Raw genomic sequence first — 24,595 nt, forward strand, 5'->3', positions numbered from 1 at the left:
AGAAATAGCAGAAACAGTGATAACACTGCGTGCACGGACCTGAAATGATCCAGGTTTAACAACCTTATAAATCTTAATTTATTTTCATTATCATAGCTTGATAACTATTATATCCACAGTTATGTTAGCCTACATGTTTATTACAAAAAGAAACTTGCTCAGTAGTTACAAAGAGAGATATGTAATGTTTGTAAAGTGTTTTAGCTGTCATTTATACTGATTCTCAAGCCACTATGGGCTTGGAACTATGTGCACATGTATGTAACAATGTAACATAGTGCACTATGGGTACTACTGTACCACTGTCATTTTTTTATTGCATTGACACAGGCGGACACTCTGTGCTAGAGAGATGTGCTAGCATGCAGTCCTTCCACAAGCTACCTACACATTGTGTGTATCTGTGGTGCATTGCGTTCAACGGTCTGCAGAGTGGTCAGTAGAGACGGTGTGACATTTCTTCAGATTAATCAAATTTGTAGTAACATAATTTAATTCATAGTAATATTATTCCAAATACATACATCCCAAATGTAAACAATAACTTATATAAAAAAATCCCAGGCTATGACACTAATATTTTAGGGGTGCTGACAAGAAATTTAAGAGTGCTTCGGCCCATCTACAAAGATATGTTTTCTATGTTCTACTGTGAATAACATGGGCTTATGAGATTTGCAAATCATTCTGTTTTTATTTACATTTATCTACATTTTACACAGCGTCCCAACTTTTTTGGAATTGGGGTTGTACTTTAGTGGCATGCACAAAGTCTTATTGCAAATGGACAAGAGTTTAAATTTTTTATTCAGGATTTAAAGCAGAAACTAGGTAGTGTGTGTTTACAATAGACATGGCTCAAACCACATTTTGATTTTGTATTGCATGGATTTGAAGTAATTACGTAAGGATACAAAATAAGGAAATGAGGGAAGAGTAGCTTCCTTAATAAAACAAGGCATGATCTTCAGGAAAATAAATAATGAGTTATATGTGTTATCTGTGGACGTATGGTATACTAATAGGAGTATTACTGTATTACTGCAATTCTTATAATCCATGTAATAAACTCAGTAAAGAGACACTTGAAAATATTGGGAGTTCTAATGATAATAAGATGATTTTAATGCCCATTAACACCCTATTGGGGAGTGCTTTCATTTATTTTATAGTAATATAATTGAGGAAGTGATAGATGAACTAGGATTAGTATGTCTTAATGATGGCAAACTGGATGTAACATGAGGAAGAGAACTTGTGGTTTACCTTACTATAGTTTATGAGGATTGAGGCAAGAAAGAGTACCTGGAGAATTAATTAATTGGAGGCATTAGAAAGAACAGTAATATGCCTGCTGTCTATAATGGGGAGGAGGTGGCCATTTCAAATAAAGAAAAAGCAGAAATCTTGGCAGTTTATTTTTTGCTAAGCTGCATAGCAACAGTAATCTAACAGAGGAAACTATAAAAAGTAGAGAATCAGTCAGAAGTGGAAATCCTGGAGTATCCGAGAAATGTAGCACAAATGAAAGCTCAGTAGATGTTACCTTTTCTCTATCTGTCACGGACCGGAGTTGGCACAGAAGCAGAAGCGGGTGCATAGTAAAGGGTAGTTCCAAAGACGTAGTCGTAAAACAAGCAAGGGTCAGGCGAGCGGACAAACAAAGCACAAGGGGACAGGCTGAAAGCGTAGTTGTAAACGGGAAAAGAGGTCGAGATAACAAAGATAGCAAACGAATGTGAAAGGCTTGGAAACGCAGAGAGCAAGTCTATTGAACGTATACTTCGCAATGAACATTTGGCGAATGACTCTCTAAATACTAGTGGAGAGAGTGTGTGTGTGATTAGTGACAGGTGTGGGAGATTAGAACTCCGGGGATGGTGAGCGCATGCGTGCATGGGAGGTGAGTGTTGCTTCTTGGGAAACTGAGTCCTGGCCGGGTTGAGATATGACAGAACCCCCCCCCCCCCCAAAGGGCTCACTCCGGGAGCAGAGTTCTTTCTTGGTCTCCCCCGGGGTCGTGGACCCGGGAGATCAGGATGAGTTGCATGAAAATTTCTAATAAGCTGAGGGTCCAGTATGTCCTGTTTAGGGACCCAGCATTGTTCTTCTGGTCCGTAGCCCTCCCACTCGACTAAATATTCCAGCTTGCCCCTCCTGTGTCTAGAGCTGATGATCTTCTTGACTAAGTAAGCTGGTTGTCCATCAATCTCCAGAGGAACCAGGGGGGTCTCAGAGGGCACTTCTGTGGCTAAAGGTCTGTTGATAACTGGTTTAAGACGTGATACGTGGAAGGAGGGGGCGATACGGCTGTGTCGTGGTAGTTCTAGACGATAAGTAACCTCATTGATTCGCTTGAGGATCTTGAATGTTCCAGTGTATCTTGGAGTTAGCTTCTTACAACTATGTGGTTGCTTTAAGTCCTTGGTAGACAACCATACTCTATCGCCGGGTTGGTAATTTGGATGTTTACTGCGGTGGCGATCAGCCTTGCGTTTGTACATGTATGTGGTCTGTCTCAGACGTTGGTGCGTGTCAGCCCAGTCTTGTTCACTACGTAGAAACCACTGGTCAATGGCAGGTGATTCTGTGGGGGTTGCATTCCATGGGAATAGTGGGGGTTGGTATCCAAGTACGCATTGGAATGGGGTGAGATTAGTCGCAGAATGTTGGAGAGAATTCTGGGCGTACTCGGCCCATGGCAAAAACTTGCTCCAAGCTTCAGGGTTAGCGGCACAGAAAGTTCGGAGGAATCGGCCTAATTCCTGATTTACTCGTTCAACTTGGCCATTGGCTTGTGGGTGATAACCTGAGGTGAGATTCACTGTAACTCCATAAAGCTGGACCATACTCTGGATGTGAATTGAGGACCCCTGTTGCAGACAATCTCCTCTGGAATGCCGAAATATCTGAACACGTGTTGGAAAAGGAGTTCAGCTGTCGTAAAGGCGGTGGGCAGGGTGGGTAATGGAATGAAGCGTACTGATTTAGAGAATCGGTCCACTGTGACAAGAACAGTTGTGTTTCCCTGGGATCTTGGTAAGTCAGTTACAAAGTCGACAGATATGTGTGACCATGGGCGTTCCGGTACAGGTAGGGGCTTGAGCTTTCCAGCGGGGAGTGTCCGAGGTACCTTACTCTGTGCGCATGATGAACAGGATGCCACCACTCTGTGTATATCTCTCTCCATGTTGGACCACCAGTACTTTTCCCGTAGGAGATGGTATGTGCGCTGCGCCCCTGGGTGACCTGTACTGATTACTGTGTGGGCCCAGATAACGAACTCCTGATGGTATTCTTCGGGTACAAATAGTTTGCCTGTGGGACAAGTTTTTGGAACTTGTGACTGGGGAATGTCTTCAAATTTTTGATCTAGTTCCCATTCTAGAGCATTGATGATACATGAAGGGTTGATGATATATTCCTCGTGGTCATTCACACATTCCGTGTGGTCCAGACGAGACAGGGCATCGGCCTTTGTGTTTTTGGATCCTGGTCTATATGATAGGGTGAAGTGGACCCTGGTGAAAAACTGGGACCATCGGGATTGACGGGGTGTGAGACTCTTGGCAGTGCGTAAATACTCCAAGTTTTTATGGTCAGTGAAGATGACGAAGGGGTGTGTAGTTCCTTCTAACCAGTGCCGCCACTCTTCAAGGGATAATTTGACGACCAAGAGTTCTCGATTGCCCACATCATAATTTCTCTCAGTGGGGGAAAGCTTTCGTGAAAAGAAGGTCACTGGATGGAGCTTTGGCCTTTCTCCGAAACGCTGGGAGAATACAGCTCCTACCCAGGTCTCTGACGCGTCGACTTCCACGAAGAACGGTCTAGATGGGTCTGGGTGCTTGATAACGTGGGCGGTTGTGAAGGCTTTCTTGAGCTGGTCCAGGGCTACTTGGGCAGCTGGGTTCCACGGCAGGTGTTTTGGCTTCCCTTTTAATAAGGACGTCAAGGGATTGGCGATGGTACTGAAATTTCGAATGAATCTTCTGTAAAAATTGGCAAAACCCAGAAATCTTTGTAATTCCTTCACCGTTGTGGGTGTGGGCCAGTTCACTACTGCCTTGACCTTTTCTTGATCCATAGAGACCCCTTCGGGGCTAATGATGTATCCCAGGAATGAAATGGTGTGTTTATGAATTCATATTTTTCAGCTTTGACATACAACTGGTGATGGAGTAATCTTTGTAGAACCTGGCGGACGTGGTGGACATGTTCCTCTTTGGAGTTGGAATATATTAGGATGTCATCGATGTAGGTGATTACATGATGCCCCAGCATGTTCCGTAAGACGTTGTTAATAAGACACTGGAAGACTGAGGGAGCGTTAGAAAGCCCATACGGAATGACCTGATACTCATAGTGACCGGACGTTGTGCTGAAACCCGTCTTCCATTCGTCCCCCTCTCGAATCCGGATCAAGTTTTAGGCACTACATAAATCCAACTTAGTGAAGATGGTGGCAGTGCGTAGTTGTTCCAGAGCGACTGGTACCAGAGGCAGTGGGTATCGATACTTGATGCAGCACTGGTTTAACCCTCGATAGTCTATGCATGGTCTCAAACCTCCTCCTTTCTTCTCCACAAAAAAACCCCTGCTGATGCCGGAGATATGGATGGTCGTATGTAACCCTGGTGTAATGCTTCTTGAATATATTCTTCCATGGCCTTTTGTTCAGTTAGTGTTAGCGGATATATTCTTCCTCGAGGTGGTGTAGTGCCCGGAAGCAGGTCGATAGCGCAATCGTAGTGTCGATGAGGTGGTAGCCCGCTAGCCTTCTCTTTACTAAATACTTCAATGAGGTCGTGATATTCACTGGGTATTTGAACGGTGTCAGCCCTGTTAGGGCTCTCTATGGAAGTGGTACCCAATGTTGTCACAGGGAGTTGAAGGCAGTGGTTGATACAATGCGATGACCAGTGGGTGATCTCCCTTTGAGTCCAAGAAATTTGTGGGTTATGATGTTCGAGCCAGGGAAGACCGAGGACCACTGGATGACGGGCAGATACAATGACATGGAAGATTATCCGTTCTTGATGGAGAGCACTGGTGCGGAGGTTAATCCCCTTATCACACCCCGCCGTGTTCAAGCCATTGATGGAGCCCCTATTGGAAAGGGGCTTATTACCCACTGCACGGATGCAGTGGGTAATAAGCCCCTTTCCAATAGGGGCTCCATCAATGGCTTGAACATGGCGGGGTGTGATAAGGGGACAAACGGGGATGTTGTGCTGCTGTATGATGTCTTGATCGATGAAATTCCCCGCTGCTCCTGAGTCGATCTGCGCTTCTAAAATACAAGATACGCCTGAGTACTCTAATATGACTGGCATTAAAAATGCAGATTGAATCAAGTGTTGGACTGTGGAATCCAAACTCACCCCTGGCTGCTGTTGCTTAGCAGTTGCGTTGTCCTATCGGGCGGGGCGTTGCTTGAGTGGAAATTGTTGCACAAAGTGCTTTTCCTCGCCGCAATAAAAACAGCGATGTTCACAGCGCCCTCGTTCTCTCTCCTGCATGCTAACCCGTATCTGACCCAGCTGCATGGGTTCCACCGGAGACTCCTACACTGGTACTTCCACCTCGCTGCGTATGGGGCGGCGGCCTCGTGGTAGACGATCCAGGCGAATTGCTAAATCAATCAGCGAGTCGAGTGTTAGCTGATCATCGCGACATGCCAGTTCGGTCACGATGTCAGCATTTAATCCCTGGCGAAACACAGTTTTGAGAGCGGGTTGAATCCATCCACTTCTTGCTGCTACAGTGCGAAACTCGAGGGCGTAATCAGCCACGCAGCGTGATCCTTGCTTCAGGGACAATAATTCCTCACCAGTCTCTCTGTTGTCTGGCGAATGATCAAAGACTGTACGGAATCGCGCTGTCAGTTGATCATACGTGTTTGTGACGTTTCCTCCCTGTTCCCATTCTGCGGTGGCCCAGAGGAGAGCTTTCCCGGTCAAAAGCTCCATGAAATGGATGATCTTACGATTCTCCGTCATGTCTGGGTAGGTTGATAAGAACAGGGAGCATTGTAGGAGGAAACCCCAGCAGCGTGCCGGATCTCCGTCATACTTCTCCGGTGCCGGTGTGGGAGGTAAACGCGTTGTCGCCACCGCAGCAAATGGCGTGGCTTGAGTTAGCCTAGCTACCTGCTCAGTCAGGTTGGCTAGACATTGGTCGTGGTCGCTGATCATCCGACCATGTCCCTCGATGGCTTGTGGCCAACTTGGATCCCCCGCTGCTTCCATTGGGGGGCGAAGTATTCTGTCACGAACCGGAGTTGGCACAGAAGCAGAAGCAGGTGCGTAGTAAAGGGTAGTTCCAAAGACGTAGTCATAAAACAAGCAAGGGTCAGGCGAGTGGACAAACAAAGCACAAGGGGACAGGTAGAAAGCGTAGTCATAAACGGGAAAAGAGGTCGAGATAACAAAGATAGCAAATGAATGTGAAAGGCTTGGAAACGCAGAGAACAAGTCTACTGAACATATACTTCGCAATGAACATTTGGCGAATGACTCTCTAAATACTAGTTGAGAGAGTGTGTGTGTGATTAGTGACAGGTGTGGGAGATTAGAACTCCGGGGTGGTGAGCGCATGCGTGCATGGGAGGTGAGTGTTGCTTCTTGGGAAACTGAGTCCTGGCCGGGTTGAGATATGACACTATCTGAAATTAAAAGAGCTATCTCTAGGGCAATCTGAAAATGAATTATAGCATGAGTATGGCTGAATGAAAAATTAACATTTGGAGAAATTCTAAGAAGAAATGCAAGAAAGTCCTGAATGTCATGTGATGCCTGGGAGTGTGGGATGTGAGTCGCAACTCACTCAAAAACATCTATTATATATAATCTATACTGCAACAGATTATGGTTGCATGGCTTACAGTTCAGCATGTGAAACACTTCTTAAGAAAATTTATGCAGTGCAGACTCAGGCACTTAGACTATGTTGTGGAGCTTTCAAAACATCTCCTGAAGCAGCTCTGCGAGTGGAGATGAGTGAAATACCATTAACAGTGAGACATCAACAATTGTCCATGTGTACTGGGTATCATTAAAAGGGCACAAGGATTTACACCCTACCAAGTCTGTGTCTGAGTGCTGGGGGCATAATCGAGGCAATAGCTGGAGTCTGGGGTGGATAGGGACTAGACTAGCCAAGTCAATGGAACTGGACCATAGGAACTACAGTCAAACTGTGCCATTGCCCACAGTTCCATGGATGTTTCCAAAGCCTTGCATACACATTCAGTTACTCCAAGAAAAGGAAAATGAGGTAGTATCAGAATAATGTGTTGTTCAGCAGTACATTGAAAGGAAGTATAGCCACATGATACATGTCTTTACAGATGGATCAAAAGATCCAGTCTCAAGGAAAACTGGAGCAGCTGTTTTTGTTCTTAAATATATATCCATCTGAAAGAGAAAATCAGACAATTTATCAGTATTTACTGTGGAATTCGATGCACTTCTTTTCACTCTCCAGTGGGTGGAGGAAATGAATGTTGATGGAGGAGTTATATGTACAGATTCTCTGACAGCCCTGAAAAGCTTGCAGTCTCGCCATTCTGATAGTAGACAATATTTTATATTTGAAATCTTGCCAATTTTGTGTAGGATACATAACGGAGGAATTTTCATTAGATTTATTTGGGTTCCTGCGCATGTAGGTTTGGAGGGCAATGATGGCAAATAACTCACTTATAGGCAGTAATGTAGAGATCACCATAAATATGAATAAATCAGAAGCCAAGACTTGTATTTGTAAAGTGGTAAATAACATCTGGCAGAATCTATGAGAAAGAGAGGTGACTTTAAGACTCAGAAAAATGTGAGAACAGGAGATTTGACTTCAGTATCAAGAAGAAGGGAAGAAGCAATAATTACTAGAATCTGTACTGGACACACAGAGTTAAATGCCAATTTACATATAAATAATAAACATCCTACAGTAAATGTCTGCAGTAAATACAATAAACTAGAAGCAGTTCTAGAAACACATCCTTCTACACTGTACAGCATCTAATTTATGGAAGGCAAGTATTAGAGGCAAAGTTGAAATGGAAATTAATTTCATGTCACTAGAAAATCTTCTGGCTAAAAAAATCCTGAGAAAAAACCCATGAAAGTTAAGTCAAGAATATAGGTATTCTTTTTAGTTACTTACTATACTACTACTAATAATAATAATAATAATTAGCATTAGTAGTATTACTATTATTATTATTTTCCATGAATACTCCACACTCAAGTTCAGTTGGAGGCGGTAATGCACCAAAAGCTGGTCTTCCAACCACCAACAAACTGAAACTGAAAACCATGCCAAGAAAACTTCTGAATCTGAAAATAAGAAGAAACTCATTTCATCAAGTTTAAAATCTTCACCCAGTGGCAGCGCGCTTTAGTCTCTCAAATTAAAAGGATTTTATTTTGTTTATTATTATTATTCGGCATCAAATGGAGCCTAAATGGGATAAAGGGCTGGGAGTTGTGTTTGTTTTACTGCAGGTAGGACTAGATATATCTTTTCTTTTCTGTGTTTTTTTTTCTGTTGGTGTCATGCATTAGCTATTTCCACTTGTTTTTGTTTTGTTTTTAATGAACATGTCGGGTTTTTTTTTTTTTACTTCAAGAAGGTCGGGGGGAAAGTGGGACTTTTCACTTATCACAATAGTTTGCGATTATCTTGTTTATCTTATGGCATGGACCGTTATCCACGGACACAGCCTGCATGTTATTATTACACAGTGTCATGGGGATAGAGCTGTAAGACCAGATCAAATGCGACCAAATATGTTTATGAAAGTTTTCACAAGTCAGGCTCTGGCTAAAACAAGAACATGAACTCAGACTGCGTGTTTATTGGAAACAGCTGTTAAACCTGAAGACCGTGTTGTTGTTGTTTTTTTGTTTACCTTCTCGACTCACCGACTTAATAAGTTTGACGGACAAAAACTTTGCTGTGAAGAAATTCACACATTAAACTGGTGAAGATGAAAGCCTCGTAGTTTCAGTCTTCTACCTGATTAACGTTTTGAGTTGTACGCGTTATAGAAATAAATAATCGCAGTAGAATAAACGCGCGTCACGTGACTTCACAACTCATGAGAGACATGTTTACATGTCTGCAGTAGTGGATTCACATTTACAGCCGAAATAAGTCTGAATTTCAAACCGCAAACTAATTATCTCTATACTCCGGTGTACCACCTCGTTTTCTCTTCTAACGCATAAAAGCACCTATTTAACTCACTTCGCTTTTAAAAAGCTATAAGCGAAACAAACCCAATCTTTGTTCCTTACTAAGGTCCTTTGCGGTGGATCTGTGGAGTCGACGCCATGTTCCCCTGGCTTTGCTTCTGATCTTTTCCTCCTCAGAGTTCACAGAGAACACCTGCACAAGGGCTCAAGGATCGGCACAGGTTAGACAACATTACCACACCTTCACTTTTTTCAGAAAAGAAAAAAGTAAAGCTAAAAAAAGATTGGTTTTGGATTATATTTAGTTTGTAATTGTTTTTCTAAATTATTATATGTTTAGGAGCTACATTTGAGCTGCATCTATTTTACTTTGGTCTTTATTATTAACTTCCATTTGAGGTGCTTCAGATAATTCTGCTAAATATTTAACATCTGGTTTAATTTCTTATTCAACTTGGTTTGCATTACTACAGTTTTCACACCCGGGACGTGCTTTATTTCTGATCAAAATGATTAGAGAATCAGTCCATTTTAATTGAGTATCTCTTGTAGAGTCTTTGTAGGGTGTGTGTTTGATCTCAGTAACTGAAGGCCACTCAATTTTAGATAAATGTACTGTAGTGACTCTGTATTGTTACCTTGAGTTCCTGAAACTCTGAGCTGCTTTGTTTGATATGGACTGTAGCCTTGCTTGGTAAACTACAGCTGCTTTTATGTCTGCATTCTGTTCTTCTGGTTTCATTTTGTATTGTGTTTAAACACCCAGCAGCTCATTCCTCATGTTCAGCTTGAATAAGAATGGTCCTTTCCGTAATTACCTGAAAATGGTGTGCTTTTAACATCTCCTTCGAGGTGCTACTTGATTTGTATTAGAATGGATCAAGTGCTTCTGCAGTGTTCTGCTTCATTTTGGCCTTTGTGTGTGTTAATGTGTGTGTGTGTGTGTGGCTGATTCAGAATCGAGCTCAAGTCTGTGCTCATAGGCGTAGCAGATCATAAACCTGTAGAAACCTTCCATCCCACCCACACGTGTGTGTCTTGCTAAGTTGCCTGCCTGATGGAAATTTATTTATGCTTTGCCATTGATTTAGCTCAACACATCTTCATTACAGTCCTTTCTAATAGCTCATAACACTTGATGTGGAGTCATCTACCTTGCTGGTTTTTTATCATCCTGTGGATTCCCTATCAAATCCTGTTGTGTGTTTTATGCAAAATGTTATCCTATGGTTTTGTTTTACTGAGGTCCAGACAAAGTGCATGTGTGTGCTGTGCATGTTGGTCCATAGAATTTGTCTTTACACTTTTAGTTGGTTTCTTAGCGGATCTGTTTAATGTCCAACTAAAAGTTCATAACTACAGTTTTAAAGTTTGACTGTAATTTGTACAATCAGTGTTTCAGACAAAGTGAGTGACCAAAGGTTTTAGAATTCTTCTGCACTTTGAACTAAAATGTTCTTTAAAAAAAAATAATAATAATGCAATTGTTCATTCTATTAATTCCTGTTTCCTGTTCAGTTGTTTTCAATGACTGTGGTGGAAGAACACAGACCACCTTTGACTCTGCTGATGAGAGGTTTCATGTAAACTCTGATGGCACTGTGGACCTGAAGACACCGGTCACTCTTCATGATGGCCATAAGATGTTCTCGATCCATGCTTGGGACAACAGGGGAAAGAAACACACTGCGTTTGTGAGAGTGGAACATCAGGGCCGGGTCGGCCACCATCATGGGCAGCAGGAAGAAGATTGGGCAGTTGAGCCTGTGCAGGTACACCTCTTAACTAGTCTGACCTCTGCTGGACAAACTGCAGAACTTTCTGTATTGAAGTGTATGTACTATGTATTTTGAAGAACTGTAAAGCTGTGTACAGATTTATTTATTTTTTTCTTCACTTGATTCTCACCTGAAGTGTGTATAGTCAGGAGGACTTGCTTACTTGCCTTCATGGGTGACCCATATGGCAAATAGAAATCACAATACTCAGATGTCTTAGCAATATTTACTTTTGCTAACACAGTGGTGGATTCATACAGAGAGGGGGAGCACGAGTTCAGGAGCATAAGTTCATTGTCTTTTGGCCACTTATCGTAGTAAGCAGGAAAGTTTCAAGTAGCTGCTATTTAAGCAATGTCCTGACATAAACACGATTGCATGTGTGATATTGCTTTTATGCAACAGTTCTATTCAAACTCTGTTTCTAAACAAAAAAGTAAGATTGAGTAACATTCAGACACAATATGACCAAATATTTTGTTTATTTTTGCTCTGTCCTGATAAATGGTTCCCAAAGAAGCCACAGCTGGATAGTGTTGTGTTGTCATGCAGCGCACAGACTGACTGACCGCCTGTAGTAAGTGTAGTAATGTAGCACACTAATGCTAGAACTGGATATTTTTGTGGTGGACATGAACAAGAGGAGTGATTCAAACCATGGAAATGTACCTGTGCTGTTGTACTAAATATCGACTCTGCCAGAATGCTGCATGTCCAATCAAATTAATGAACCGGAACTAATTGTTATACAGTTTCTAACACTTCTTTATTTGTGTAGCCCGAACTGCATATTTTAGCTGCAGTGCACACTCTTTAACTTTGTTAAAGCACCTTTTTCTTGTAATAGAGCACTCTGTATTTTTTGATATGAGTCTACCAACTTATGATGATTTAACAATTTTATTCCACTCTTTGAATGCTTCAGCTCTGTCAAATTGTGAGGTGCTCTTCTGTGCACAACCATCATCAAGTGAAAATGTTCATCTTTTTCTGAACCCATTCTTTTGTTCACTTGGATTTGTGTTTTGGGTCACTTTCATGCTGAAAGCTGAATTTTATTGGTTGCTTTATCACATTAATACGGAAGCCCTAAACGGCCATGCATTATTCTTTTTTCTTTGTTGTTTTCTCTTGATCTCAACTTCATTTTCTTCTGATTTTGACATGACAAAAACTGTTTTCTCACGACGTTATCCTGAGAAAATCTCGCACCTGGTGAATGGGACTGGTGCTACATGCACGTTGGCATCTTCACCATCATAAATGTAATAATTGCCCGCTGTAGAGATGGACTTTATCTCGGCATTAAGAGAGAGGAGTGTCACCTTCACCTGGTGTCGGACACTAATGTGGAAGTCGTCAGTCCTGCAGGGATGACGTATTTTTGTAGGCCAACCTTGAATTAGCATCATCCTGGTTCCCTCCACAAAGAACCAATTTTCCATTTGCTTTTTTTGCATTTCCATAGGCTTTTGGATTACTGCAGAAAATAATCTCTGTGACCAACAAAAGTTTATGATTCTTACACATTTTGTTCAGCAATATAATATTCACAAATGAACACAACTTTCATGAATTTTAAAGCCTAAATACAATCGCCAGAAGTAAAAAACTAATGTAAGGATATAAACAAACTACACCACGGTCGCATGACTTCAACGTCACCATCACTAAGCTTCCGACAGCTCTTTCAGTCTTTATTTTAAAAACACTACCGTTGGAAAATAATATAAATTGATAAATCTACGAGTTGGAAAGTTTGAGTTGGAATAGTTTGCAAGTGCGCAAGTATAAACAGAACGAGGCTTTAGTAGATGTGTTTTTCCTGTTCGGCGTGATGACGTATAATATCCCGATAACCTCTGTAGTCCCATTTAGCCACTTGTAAGCAACCGCACTTTTCAAGACACGTAAAATCTTAACAAAATCCTGAGTTGGGTATTACTGATGTATTTTATGTTGAAGAATAAAACATGAAAATATCTTGAGCTTGTGTTAACCACAAACCTTATTTCAGGCATTTAACCAAAAACCCACTCAAAAAGCCCATTGACTTCGGGACGATTGATGTCAAATACACAGAAAAATTATGTCGAGATCACGAGAAAACAACTTTTGTTATGTCGAGATCACGAGAAAGAAAAAAATTAATAATGCATGGCCGCTTTGGGCTTCCATAGGTGGAGAAAAATCTAATCAGGATATATCTGGGTTTCTTAATTTTTGTTACCTCAAAAAAACCTGCAATTTTAAGTGTGTGTAAATCTTTTATATCTACTGAAGGTGTATTACTAACTGGTCTTATCCAAGAACAATTTCTCCTTTAAAAAAGGTTCATTAATGCTGGTGTTACAGTTACAGCTGGATGAGTAGTTAATGCTTTTATGAGATGTTAAAGCTAATATTTTTAACACTCATTTATGCAGTCTACCTTGCTATAGACAGTGGGCCTTTGGAGCAACTACAAATTGGAGGCATGTTAATGAATAGTGTGCTATGTTCTTTTGTTGATTGCTTTATATAGACTGAATCCCCCTCAGCTCTCTTAGTTCTGGAGTTTCCAAAATCAGGTGGGTTACGGAGGAGAAAAAGAGAGTGGATAATTCCTCCAATCTCAATCGCAGAGAATTCAAAAGGCCCTTTCCCCTTGAAGATGGTGCAGGTATGTAGAGCTGATTTATAGATGCACAGAATCTTCCCTGTGCATCTTTTACTTTATACCAAGTTGTCACATCTTGTGCCCAGATTAAGTCCAGTTATGCCAAAGAAACAAAGATGGTGTACAGTATCAGTGGTGAAGGAGCAGACCAGCCTCCAGTGGGACTTTTCACAATAGACAGAAACACTGGAGTGCTCTATGTGTCAAGGCCTGTAGACAGGGAAGAAAAAGATCAATATGAGGTGAGACTTTTTTCACTTTGGCTATATCTGTCAAGTGTTTGGCAAATATTATAACTGCTTGAGATGGATGCCAACAGATGCTTCCACACAAGAATATTGGTTTTAGTAATTTACCATGTTGTTTTTCTGTGAACTCCAGCTGCAAGCCCTTGCTAGATCAGCTACTGATTCGAACATTGGAGAACCTCCCATGGAAGTTATTGTCGTAGTGATGGACCAGAATGATAACCATCCTATCTTCACCCAAAATGCATTCATCGGGAGTGTACCAGAAGCTTCAAAAATAGGTGATTTTATTAAAGCCTTTATAATCCTATCCATAGTATCCATCCATAGTAGTGCTATGCTTTTGGAAAATAATTCTCAACACTCACATAAGGGTGTCATGGTCAGGTGTCCTGACCTGATATACCTTTGACCATATAGTTTACTATTGCTCTTAATCACAGTGTTCAAAATTTCATGTCTTATTACTCTCTCATTGAAGGATTCGAGTTCATGACAGTCACTGCCACTGATGCAGATGATCCAAACACCTACAACGCTGATGTCAGGTACTCCATCATCAGTCAGATTCCAACAGATCCAAGTCCAAACATGTTTGCGATCAACCCGATCACTGGAGCGATTCGAGTGAATGCTGATGGCCTGGACAGAGAGGTGAGTGCACAAATCAGATTTCTCACTAGCTACATTTACATCCAGTCTAATTGTCACTAGACTGGCTGGTAGAAATGTGTCTGATCAAACAAGATAGATAACTTATTAAATAGTCCATTAAATAGAATACTACTTCTACTAATACTAATTTATTACTAAATAACGTAAACTTTTATTTACACTTTTTTTGTTGGAATTCTGTGCATGTTGACCAAAATAACAAAGTGCTTTTGATTTGATACATTTTTAAACATTTTAAAAGGTTTTAAAATAATAGTAAGGTTGGATGGCGCATGGAATAGGGATCCAATAAATTTTGCATAAAGATGAGAGATACAAATTGTTCCTGGCTTTTCTTTATTTATGGGCCTCATTTATGAAGAGGAATAGGAACAGATTAATTCGTTTGTTGTTTGCTACGACATTTTCTGCAATGTTTTTAGCGAATGACTGATATGTTACAGTGCATCCGGAAAGTATTCACGGCGCTTCACTTTTTCCACATTTTGTTATGTTACAGCCTTATTCCAAAATGGATTAAATTCATTATTTTCCTCAAAATTCTAGAAACAATTCCCCATAATGACAACATGAAAGAAGTTTGTTTGAAATCTTTGCAAATTTATTAAAAATAAAAAACAAAAAAAGCACATGTACATAAGTATTCACAGCCTTTTCCATGACACTCAAAATTGAGCTCAGGTGCATCCTGTTTCCACTGATCATCCATGAGATGTTTCTACAACTTGATTGGAGTCCACTTGTGGTAAATTCAGTTGATTGGACATGATTTGAAAAGGCACACACCTGTCTATATAAGGTCCCACAGTTAACAATGCATGTCAGAGCCCAAACCAAGCCATGAAGTCCAAGGAATTGTCTGTAGACCTCCGAGACAGGATTGCATCGAAGCACTGATCTGGGGAAGGGTACAGAAACATTTCTGCAGCATTGAAGGTCCCAGTGAGCACAGTGGCCTCCATCATCTGTAAATGGAAGAAGTTTGGAACCAGCAGCACTCTTCCTAGAGCTGGCCGCCCGGCCAAACTGAGCAATCGGGGAGAAGGGCCTTAGTCAGGGAGGTGACCAAAAACCCGATGGTCACTCTGACAGAGCTCCAGCGTGTCTCTGTGGAGAGAGGAGAACCTTCCAGAAGAACAACCATCTCTGCAGCACTCCACCAATCAGGCCTGAATGGTAGAGTGGCCAGACGGAAGCCACTCCTAGGTAAAAGGCACATGACAGCCTGCCTGGAGTTTGCCAAAAGGCACCTGAAGGACTCTCAGACCAAGACAAAGATTGTACTCTTTGGCCTGAATGGCAAGCATCATGTCTGGAGGAAACCAGTCACCAGTCATCACCTGGCCAATACCATCCCTACAGTGAAGCATGGTGGAGGCAGCATCATGCTGTGGGGATGGTTTTCAGCGGCAGGAACTGGGAGACTAGTCAGGCTCGAGAGAAAGATGAATGCAGCAATGTACAGAGACATCCTTGATGAAAACCTGCTCCAGAGCACTCTGGACCTCAGACTGGGGCAAAGATTCATCTTCCAACAGGACAATGATCCTAAGCACACAGCCAAGATAACAAAGGAGTGGCTACAGGACAACTCTGTGAATGTCCTTGAGTGGCCCAGCCAGAACCCAGACTTGAACCTGATTGAACATCTCTGGAGAGATCTGAAAATGGCTGTGCACCGATGCTCCCCATCCAACCTGTTGGAGCTTGAGAGGTCCTGCAAAGAGGAATGGGAGAAACTGCCAAAAATAGGTGTGCCAAGCTTATAGCATCATACTCAAAAAGACTTGAGGCTGTAATTGGTGCCAAAGGTGCTTCAACAAAGTATTGAGCAAAGCCTGTGAATACTTATGTATATGTGCCTTTTTTTTGTTTTTTATTTTTAATAAATTTGCAAAGATTTCAAACAAACTTCTTTCACGTTGTCATTATGGGGTGTTGTTTGTAGAATTTTGAGGAAAATAATGAATTTAATCCACATTGGAATAAGCCTATAACAACAAAATGTGGAAAAAGTGAAGCGCTGTGAATACTTTCCGGATGCATTGTTATGTCTCAAGCTACAATGAGCCTATGCAGTGTACTTCCTAATGTGCTACATGTCATCATTGGCTTCTTCTTTATAACACTTTTCCAACACTGCTTCAGGGTGCATTGTTCTCGGAGAGATTTCTGGTCAAGAAATCACGAAACCCTATGAGTCTAATAAATAAATAAATAAATAAATAAATGCACATAGCAGCTTTCATATGTCATGTTTTGGATCATCTGGATACAGATATATTTTTTGCTGTTTTCATGTTTAGCCATTTTCTTTTTTACCTTAATTAATTTGCAGCTAAATCAGCTACTTTTAAATTACGACAGTATGCTTTCTAATAAGGTAATGTTAACACAAATTGCTACTTGCTGTGTTCACATAAATTTGGGTCGGAGTAAAACATGCATGTAAACTGTTTATATAAACTGTTGGGGTAGATGTAAACTGTAAATGTATTACAATCATGGCATCTAAATGAATTTGGATGAAAACATTTTTGCATGTGAAACACACAATTGATGCTGAAAGTGGTTTTAAATTCATAAAATGTTTTATTCTTTTTCAAGACACATCCTGAATATGTCTTGGAGATTCGAGCAGCAGATATGCAGGGGGATGGCCGCCCAGTAAGCGGAAAAGCTATAATTACTGTAACAGACAGCAACGACAATGCACCTCAATTTCTGAAAAACTCGGTAAGGCAATTAATGGTTATGGTTTTAATTTAAATTAATCCATGGTTTGCAGTAAATTATTGCTTTTAAAATGAATCTTTGCTCCAAATTGTTCATTATGACCGTCACGAAATGGAGGTTAGGAAAAATGCAAGTGCAGTTAAAGATGTTTATTAGAGCGAGAGAGGCAAACAGACAAATCCAAAACGGTAATCCAAAGCATGGTCCAAAAACATGCAAAAGGTCATGCAATCAGCAAATGGGCATAAAGGTTTATGCCCTGTTTATGCCCATTTGTGTTTGCAAGGCAAAACACAAAACGAGAAACAAAGTCAGTAAACAGGAATCGAGAACGAGAACTATGGAACAACCGCTTGGTAATGAGAGAAACTCAATACTACGCAAAGTGCTAAGAGACACGAGGGGTTTATATAACAAACGTAATCATGGGTTAAACACAGGACAGTTGAAAACAATGATGACACATATTTGGAAAATAACCAGTTACAAAAACGGGGCGGAGACAATACATAACCATAACAAAAGCACTTGTCCAACGTAAACAAAGTCAATGTCATGAAGACCGAAAAAGCGTGCGCTCGCTAAGGGCTCACACTACGGGCTCGTGCACGAGCTTGCGCTTCGGTTTTCCGAGCACGCTGTAATACTGCAGCGCTGACTCAAGGGGAAATCGTGACAGAACCCCCCCCGCCAGGGCGCTCCTCCCGAAGCGCCAGTATACACTCCCCTCCCCTGGCAGTCCTGGCCCTTTGGGCAAAATGTCCTTATCTGAACCGGGAGACTGACTGGCGTCCTCAGCAGAGCAAGAAGGCAGAGCGACGTCCTTAGTGGCGCAGGAAGGCAGAGCGACATCCTCAGCTGAGCAGGAAGGATGTAGTGGCATAGAACCTTGACGTAGTGGTATCCACAGCAGATTAGGGAAGCAAAACGGAGTTCTTGGCTGCAACAGGAGGCAGAGAAACTTCCTCAGTAGAACAGGGTGGCTGAGTGGCATCCTCAGCTGTATAGGGATGCTGAGTGGCGTCCTCAGTCACGCAGAGAGTCTGAGCGTTGTTCTCCATCGACGTTGCAGGCTGAAATCAGTTGGCTGTGTCAGCAGACTCAGATGTACGCAGGGCTGGTTGGCTGTGTCATCAGTCTTGAGCATGAGGAGAACTTGGTTAGTCATGATGGCTACTTCAGGCATGAGTAGAACTTGGTTGTCCTTGTCACCATACTCGGGCGTGAGCAGAACTTGGTTGTCCATGTCAGCAGACTCGGGCATGAGCAGAACCTGGTAGTCTGTGTCAGCAGACTCTGACGTGAGCAAAACTTGGTTGTCCTTGTCAGCAGACTCTGGCGTGAGCAGAACTTGGTTGGTTGTGTCAGCAGACCCGGGTGTGATCAGAAATTGGTTGGTCCTGACGTCAGCTTCAGGTGTGAACAGAGCCTGATTGGTCATGACATCGACTTCAGCCGTGAGCAGAACCTGGTTGGTCGTGACGTCGAGTTTCATGCGTGAGCAGAGCCCAGTTGGTCGTGGTGTTGGTTTCAGACTGGAACTTGGTGTGGAAGGTCACAACGTCGATCTCAGACTGGAACTTGGCGTGGAAGGTCACAACGTCGATCTCAGACTGGAACTTGGCGTGGAAGGTCACATCCTTGATTTCAGCCTGGAACGTGGCATGGAAGGTCGCCTCTTCGACCTCGGACGGGAACTTGGCTTGAGAGGTCGCCTCTTCGACCTCGGACAGGAACTTGGCTTGAGAGGTCACCTCTTCGACCTCGGACAGGAACTTGGCTTGAGAGGTCGCCTCTTCGACCTCGGACAGGAACTTGACTTTATGCTAGAGTTCTGGAGATGAGACAACTTCGTGGGTCTCAGGCTGAAACTCTGGGGATGAGATCGCCTCGTGGGTCTCCTACAGGAGAAGAGAAGACTAATTCCAGTATATTTGATCAGTTGTTTATATCTCTTCAGAATTTTATTTGTGAGTGGTGTACAAAACTAGAGTGGAGGAATATTAAATGAAACATATCATAGGTCCGCTCCTGAATCACTATTATTTGTTTTCATTTAATGTAGACGGAGGTGGAGTGGGTGATTCCTCCAATCCGAATCACTGAAAATGCCAAAGGGCCTTTTCCTTTGGTGATGGCGCAGGTATGTGCAACTGATCTCTGACTTAAGCTGAAAATCTTCCCTATTAAACACCTGTCAAAAGTTCAGACACATCTCTGGATTCTACTTTCTGAACAAAACCAGTGGCAAACACAAATTATGAATCAGATAATACTGACTGACATGACACATATGTTTTGTGGACGTTTACATTTCCAAGAAATATAAGATAGGACTTTAATATCTTACACTGCTTGAACATGTAAATTCTCTCAAAACATATTTTTGTGTATGTCAGGCAACTGATTATTTTTTTACCAATAATCAATTGGTATCATGAAATTTATATCAATAGAAATAATATATTTTATGTCATTATAAAATGTCACTGCTCTGAGCTCATGGTACACACTGGATTTTTAAGAGAATGAGAGGAACTGATGTGATTGGATGTTTTGCAGAACGCCTTGATAATGTATTAATTCTAACCTAACCGCTTGTTACAATTATGCCATTATGTGGGAGATTGGCTGGTTTAATATACTTGCTGCATGCACCTTTTATATACTTGCTACAATCAACACCATCAAAAAAAAAATTTGGTAAAAATTGTGACTGCTGGGATTATGAATGGGGTTATCTCCTTTGTACAATTATGCTCTACTACAGGAGAATATCGGTTATGCTGATGTTCATGAAAATACCAAAAATATGCTAGCTACTTCCACTTGCAACTAATACCATGTGTATCTGCTTTATATTTCGCTTTTAATTATAATAATTGCTACTGTGTCTGTGTGTGGTGAACATAATGGTAGGTGGTGTGTCTTTCAGTGAATAGGAATGGAATATTTGTAACTGTTTAAAATCTTCAACATTTTATAAATTACATAAATTGTCTCATCTTGTACCCAGATTAAATCCAGTTATGCCAAAGAAACAAAGCTGGTGTACAGCATCACTGGTGAAGGATCAGACCGGCCTCCAGTGGAACTTTTCACAATAGACAGAAACACGGGTGTGCTCTACGTGTCACGGCCTCTAGACCGAGAAATAAAAGATAAATATGAGGTGAGACTTTTTTCAGTCTCTCTTTTGCTGATATCTAATTTGAAGTGTTTGTTAGCAAACAGTAGAATCTACTATCAGTTGTGTAAAACCCAAGAGAAATCCTGCTCTCACAATAGAATATTGGTTCAGGTTTTAGTAATTTACCATGTTTCTATTTTTCTGTTAACTCCAGCTGCAAGTCCATGCTCATTCTGTTACTGATGACATTAAAGAACCTGCCATTAAGGTTATAGTCGAAGTGCTGGACCAGAATGATAACAGTCCTGTCTTCACCCAAAATCCATTCATTGGCAGCGTACCAGAAGCTTCAAAAATAGGTTGCTATATCAATAATTTAATGTAGAAAACACATTTATTCTCTATCCCACTCTACGTGCAATCACAAGGTTTCACAATCTGCATTACCCTCTCCCTAAAGGATATGAGTTCTTGACCGTCACAGCCACTGATGCCGACAATCCGAACACTGACAACGCTGATATCAGGTACTCCATCGTCAGTCAGATTCCACCAGAGCCACATCCAAACATATTTGAGATCAACCCTGTCAGTGGAGTGATTCGAGTGAATGCTGATGGACTGGACAGAGAGGTGAGTACACAAATCAAGTTTTTACAATTATTGAGTTGATTTAGAATGAGAAGAGAAAATACGATCATCTCTTTCAGAAATATCCTGAATACACCCTGGAGATTCAAGCATCAGATATGCAGGGATTCGGTCTCCGAGTCACAGGAAAAGCTACTATTACTGTAACAGACAGCAATGACAAGTCCCCGGTAAGCCAGTTAACAGTCTGCAGAGTTTTCATATAAATCAAAAGTCTTCATATAAACCTAATAATTATTCATTAATTATTTGTTTTTCAAATAACACATGTACCTTGCAGGGCAGTGAATATTACATTTACATACTCGTGGTTGTGTCTCTGGCAAGTAGTTTCTTGGCCAGATATGAAGGATCTTCTTCAACAACAGAAACATTACCATTACCATCAAACATAATCTCCTTTGTACAATTACACTGTTCTACAGGAGAATATTGGTTTTGCTGATGTAACTGAAAACACCAGAAATATGCGCAGTACCACCACTTGCAACTAACACCATGTGTATCTGCTTTATATTTCCCTTTCTATTATAATAATGACTATAGTTCTTTCTAAACCAGGTATGAAGTTGCATAAAATATCCTGGCCTCAACTGTCCATAAACTTATTAAAAGTGGTTTGGCATAATTTGGAATGTTAAGTAAAACCATCTGGGAACCGCTTGAATACAGCTGGGAGAGGATTCTGAGTACCTAGTTTATGTAAAACTGAAAGAATGCCAAGTGGACCATATCAACAGCAATGGATGGCTACTTTGATTAACCTAAAATATAAGACAATTTGTTAAACATTTTTGGTCATGCCAGATGTTAACTCCACATGCTATTTCATGTTTTGCTATCTATAATTCTAAAAATGCTAAGCATGAAGTGCGGGGGGGGGGGGGGTTGATGAAATGGAGGTTAGGAAAAATGCAAGTGCAGTTAAAGATGTTTATTAGAGCGAGAGAGGCAAACAGACAAATCCAAAACAGTAATCCAAAGCATGGTCCAAAAACATGTAAAAGGTCATGCAATCAGCAAACGGGCATAAACAGGGCAAGGTTTATGCCCTGTTTATGCCCGTTTGTGTTTGCAAGGCAAAACACAAAACGAGAAACAAGGTCAGTAAACAGGAATCAAGAACGAGAACTATGGAACAACCGCTTGGTAATGAGAGAAACTCAATACTACGCAAAGTGCTAAGAGACACGAGGGGTTTATATAACAAACGTAATCATGGGTTAAACACAGGACAGTTGAAAACAATGACGACACATATTTGGAAAATAACCAGTTACAAAAACGGGGCGGAGACAATACATAACCATAACAAAAGCATTTGTCCAACGTAAACAAAGTCAATGTCATGAAGACCGAAAAAGCGTGCGCTCGCTAAGGACTCATACTACGGGCTCGTGCACGAGCTTGCGCTTCAGTTTTCCGAGCACGCTGTAATACTGCAGCGCTGACTCAAGGGGAAATCGTGACAGAACCCCCCCGCCAGGGCGCTCCTCCCGAAGCGCCAGAATACACTCCCCTCCCCTGGCAGTCCTGGCCCTTTGGGCAAAATGTCCTTATCTGAACCGGGAGACTGACCGGCGTCCTCAGCGGAGCAAGAAGGCAGAGCGATGTCCTTAGTGGCGCAGGAAGGATGTAGTGGCATAGAACCTTGACGTAGTGGTATCCACAGCAGAGTAGGGAAGCAAAACGGAGTTCTTGGCTACAACGGGAGGCAGAGAAACTTCCTCAGTAGAACCGGGTGGCTGAGTGGCATCCTCAGCTGTATAGGGATGCTGAGTGGCGTCCTCAGTCACGCAGAGAGTCTGAGCGTTGTTCTCCATCGACGTTGCAGGCTGAAATCAGTTGGCTGTGTCAGCAGACTCAGATGTACGCACAGCTGGTTGGCTGTGTCATCAGTCTTGAGCATGAGGAGAACTTGGTTAGTCATGATGGCTACTTCAGGCATGAGTAGAACTTGGTTGTCCTTGTCACCATACTCGGGCGTGAGCAGAACTTGGTTGGTTGTGTCAGCAGACTCGGGCGTGAGCAGAACATGGTTGTCCATGTCAGCAGACTCAGGCATGAGCAGAACCTGGTGGTCTGTGTCAGCAGACTCTGGCATGAGCAGAACTTGGTTGGTTGTGTCAGCAGACCCGGGTGTGATCAGAAATTGGTTGGTCCTGACGTCAGCTTCAGGTGTGAACAGAGCCTGATTGGTCATGACATCGACTTCAGCCGTGAGCAGAACCTGGTTGGTCGTGACGTCGAGTTTCATGCGTGAGCAGAGCCCGGTTGGTCGTGGTGTTGGTTTCAGACTGGAACTTGGTGTGGAAGGTCACAATGTCGATCTCAGACTGGAACTTGGCGTGGAAGGTCACATCCTTGATTTCAGCCTGGAACGTGGCATGGAAGGTTGCCTCTTCGACCTCGGACAGGAACTTGGCTTGAGAGGTCGCCTCTTCGACCTCGGACAGGAACTTGGCTTGAGAGGTCGCCTCTTCGACCTCGGACAGGAACTTGGCTTGAGAGGTCACCTCTTCGACCTCGGACAGGAACTTGGCTTGAGAGGTCGCCTCTTCGACCTCGGACAGGAACTTGACTTTATGCTAGAGTTCTGGAGATGAGACAACTTCGTGGGTCTCAGGCTGAAACTCTGGGGATGAGATCGCCTCGTGGGTCTCCTACAGGAGAAGAGAAGACTAATTCCAGTATATTTGATCAGTTGTTTATATCTCTTCAGAATTTTATTTGTGAGTGGTGTACAAAACTAGAGTGGAGGAATATTAAATGAAATATATCATAGGTCCGCTCCTGAATCACTATTATTTGTTTTCATTTAATGTAGACGGAGGTGGAGTGGGTGATTCCTCCAATCCGAATCACTGAAAATGCCAAAGGGCCTTTTCCTTTGGTGATGGCGCAGGTATGTGCAACTGATCTCTGACTTAAGCTGAAAATCTTCCCTATTAAACACCTGTCAAAAGTTCAGACACATCTCTGGATTCTACTTTCTGAACAAAACCAGTGGCAAACACAAATTATGAATCAGATAATACTGACTGACATGACACATATGTTTTGTGGACGTTTACATTTCCAAGAAATATAAGATAGGACTTTAATATCTTACACTGCTTGAACATGTAAATTCTCTCAAAACATATTTTTGTGTATGTCAGGCAACTGATTATTGTTTTACCAATAATCAATTGGTATCATGAAATTTATATCAATAGAAATAATATATTTTATGTCATTATAAAATGTCACTGCTCTGAGCTCATGGTACACACTGGATTTTTAAGAGAATGAGAGGAACTGATGTGATTGGATGTTTTGCAGAACGCCTTGATAATGTATTAATTCTAACCTAACCGCTTGTTACAATTATGCCATTATGTGGGAGATTGGCTGGTTTAATATACTTGCTGCATGCACCTTTTATATACTTGCTATAACCAACACCATCAAAAAAAAAAATTTGGTAAAAATTGTGACTGCTGGGATTATGAATGGGGTTATCTCCTTTGTAC

The 24,595-nt window shown here is 41.8% G+C and overlaps 1 protein-coding gene across 1 annotated transcript in view; it reads left to right on the top strand.

The window, feature by feature from the left end:
* Window positions 1-8,266: 8,266 nt before the first annotated feature.
* LOC128602810 (cadherin-1) overlaps window positions 8,267-24,595 on the top strand; it is a 41,092-nt gene continuing 24,763 nt past the window's right edge. The window contains exons 1-14 of the mRNA XM_053616867.1: window positions 8,267-8,510; window positions 9,310-9,424; window positions 10,722-10,975; window positions 13,506-13,643; window positions 13,727-13,882; window positions 14,022-14,169; window positions 14,370-14,542; window positions 17,171-17,299; window positions 19,365-19,442; window positions 20,316-20,471; window positions 20,644-20,788; window positions 20,890-21,062; window positions 21,140-21,250; window positions 23,908-23,985. Coding sequence (XP_053472842.1) covers window positions 8,460-8,510; window positions 9,310-9,424; window positions 10,722-10,975; window positions 13,506-13,643; window positions 13,727-13,882; window positions 14,022-14,169; window positions 14,370-14,542; window positions 17,171-17,299; window positions 19,365-19,442; window positions 20,316-20,471; window positions 20,644-20,788; window positions 20,890-21,062; window positions 21,140-21,250; window positions 23,908-23,985 — 1,905 coding nt within the window. The 5' untranslated portion in view covers window positions 8,267-8,459. The remainder of the gene's footprint in view (window positions 8,511-9,309; window positions 9,425-10,721; window positions 10,976-13,505; window positions 13,644-13,726; window positions 13,883-14,021; window positions 14,170-14,369; window positions 14,543-17,170; window positions 17,300-19,364; window positions 19,443-20,315; window positions 20,472-20,643; window positions 20,789-20,889; window positions 21,063-21,139; window positions 21,251-23,907; window positions 23,986-24,595) is intronic.

The sequence above is a fragment of the Ictalurus furcatus genome, chromosome 27 (assembly GCF_023375685.1).
Source record: "Ictalurus furcatus strain D&B chromosome 27, Billie_1.0, whole genome shotgun sequence".
Taxonomy (NCBI): domain Eukaryota; kingdom Metazoa; phylum Chordata; class Actinopteri; order Siluriformes; family Ictaluridae; genus Ictalurus; species Ictalurus furcatus.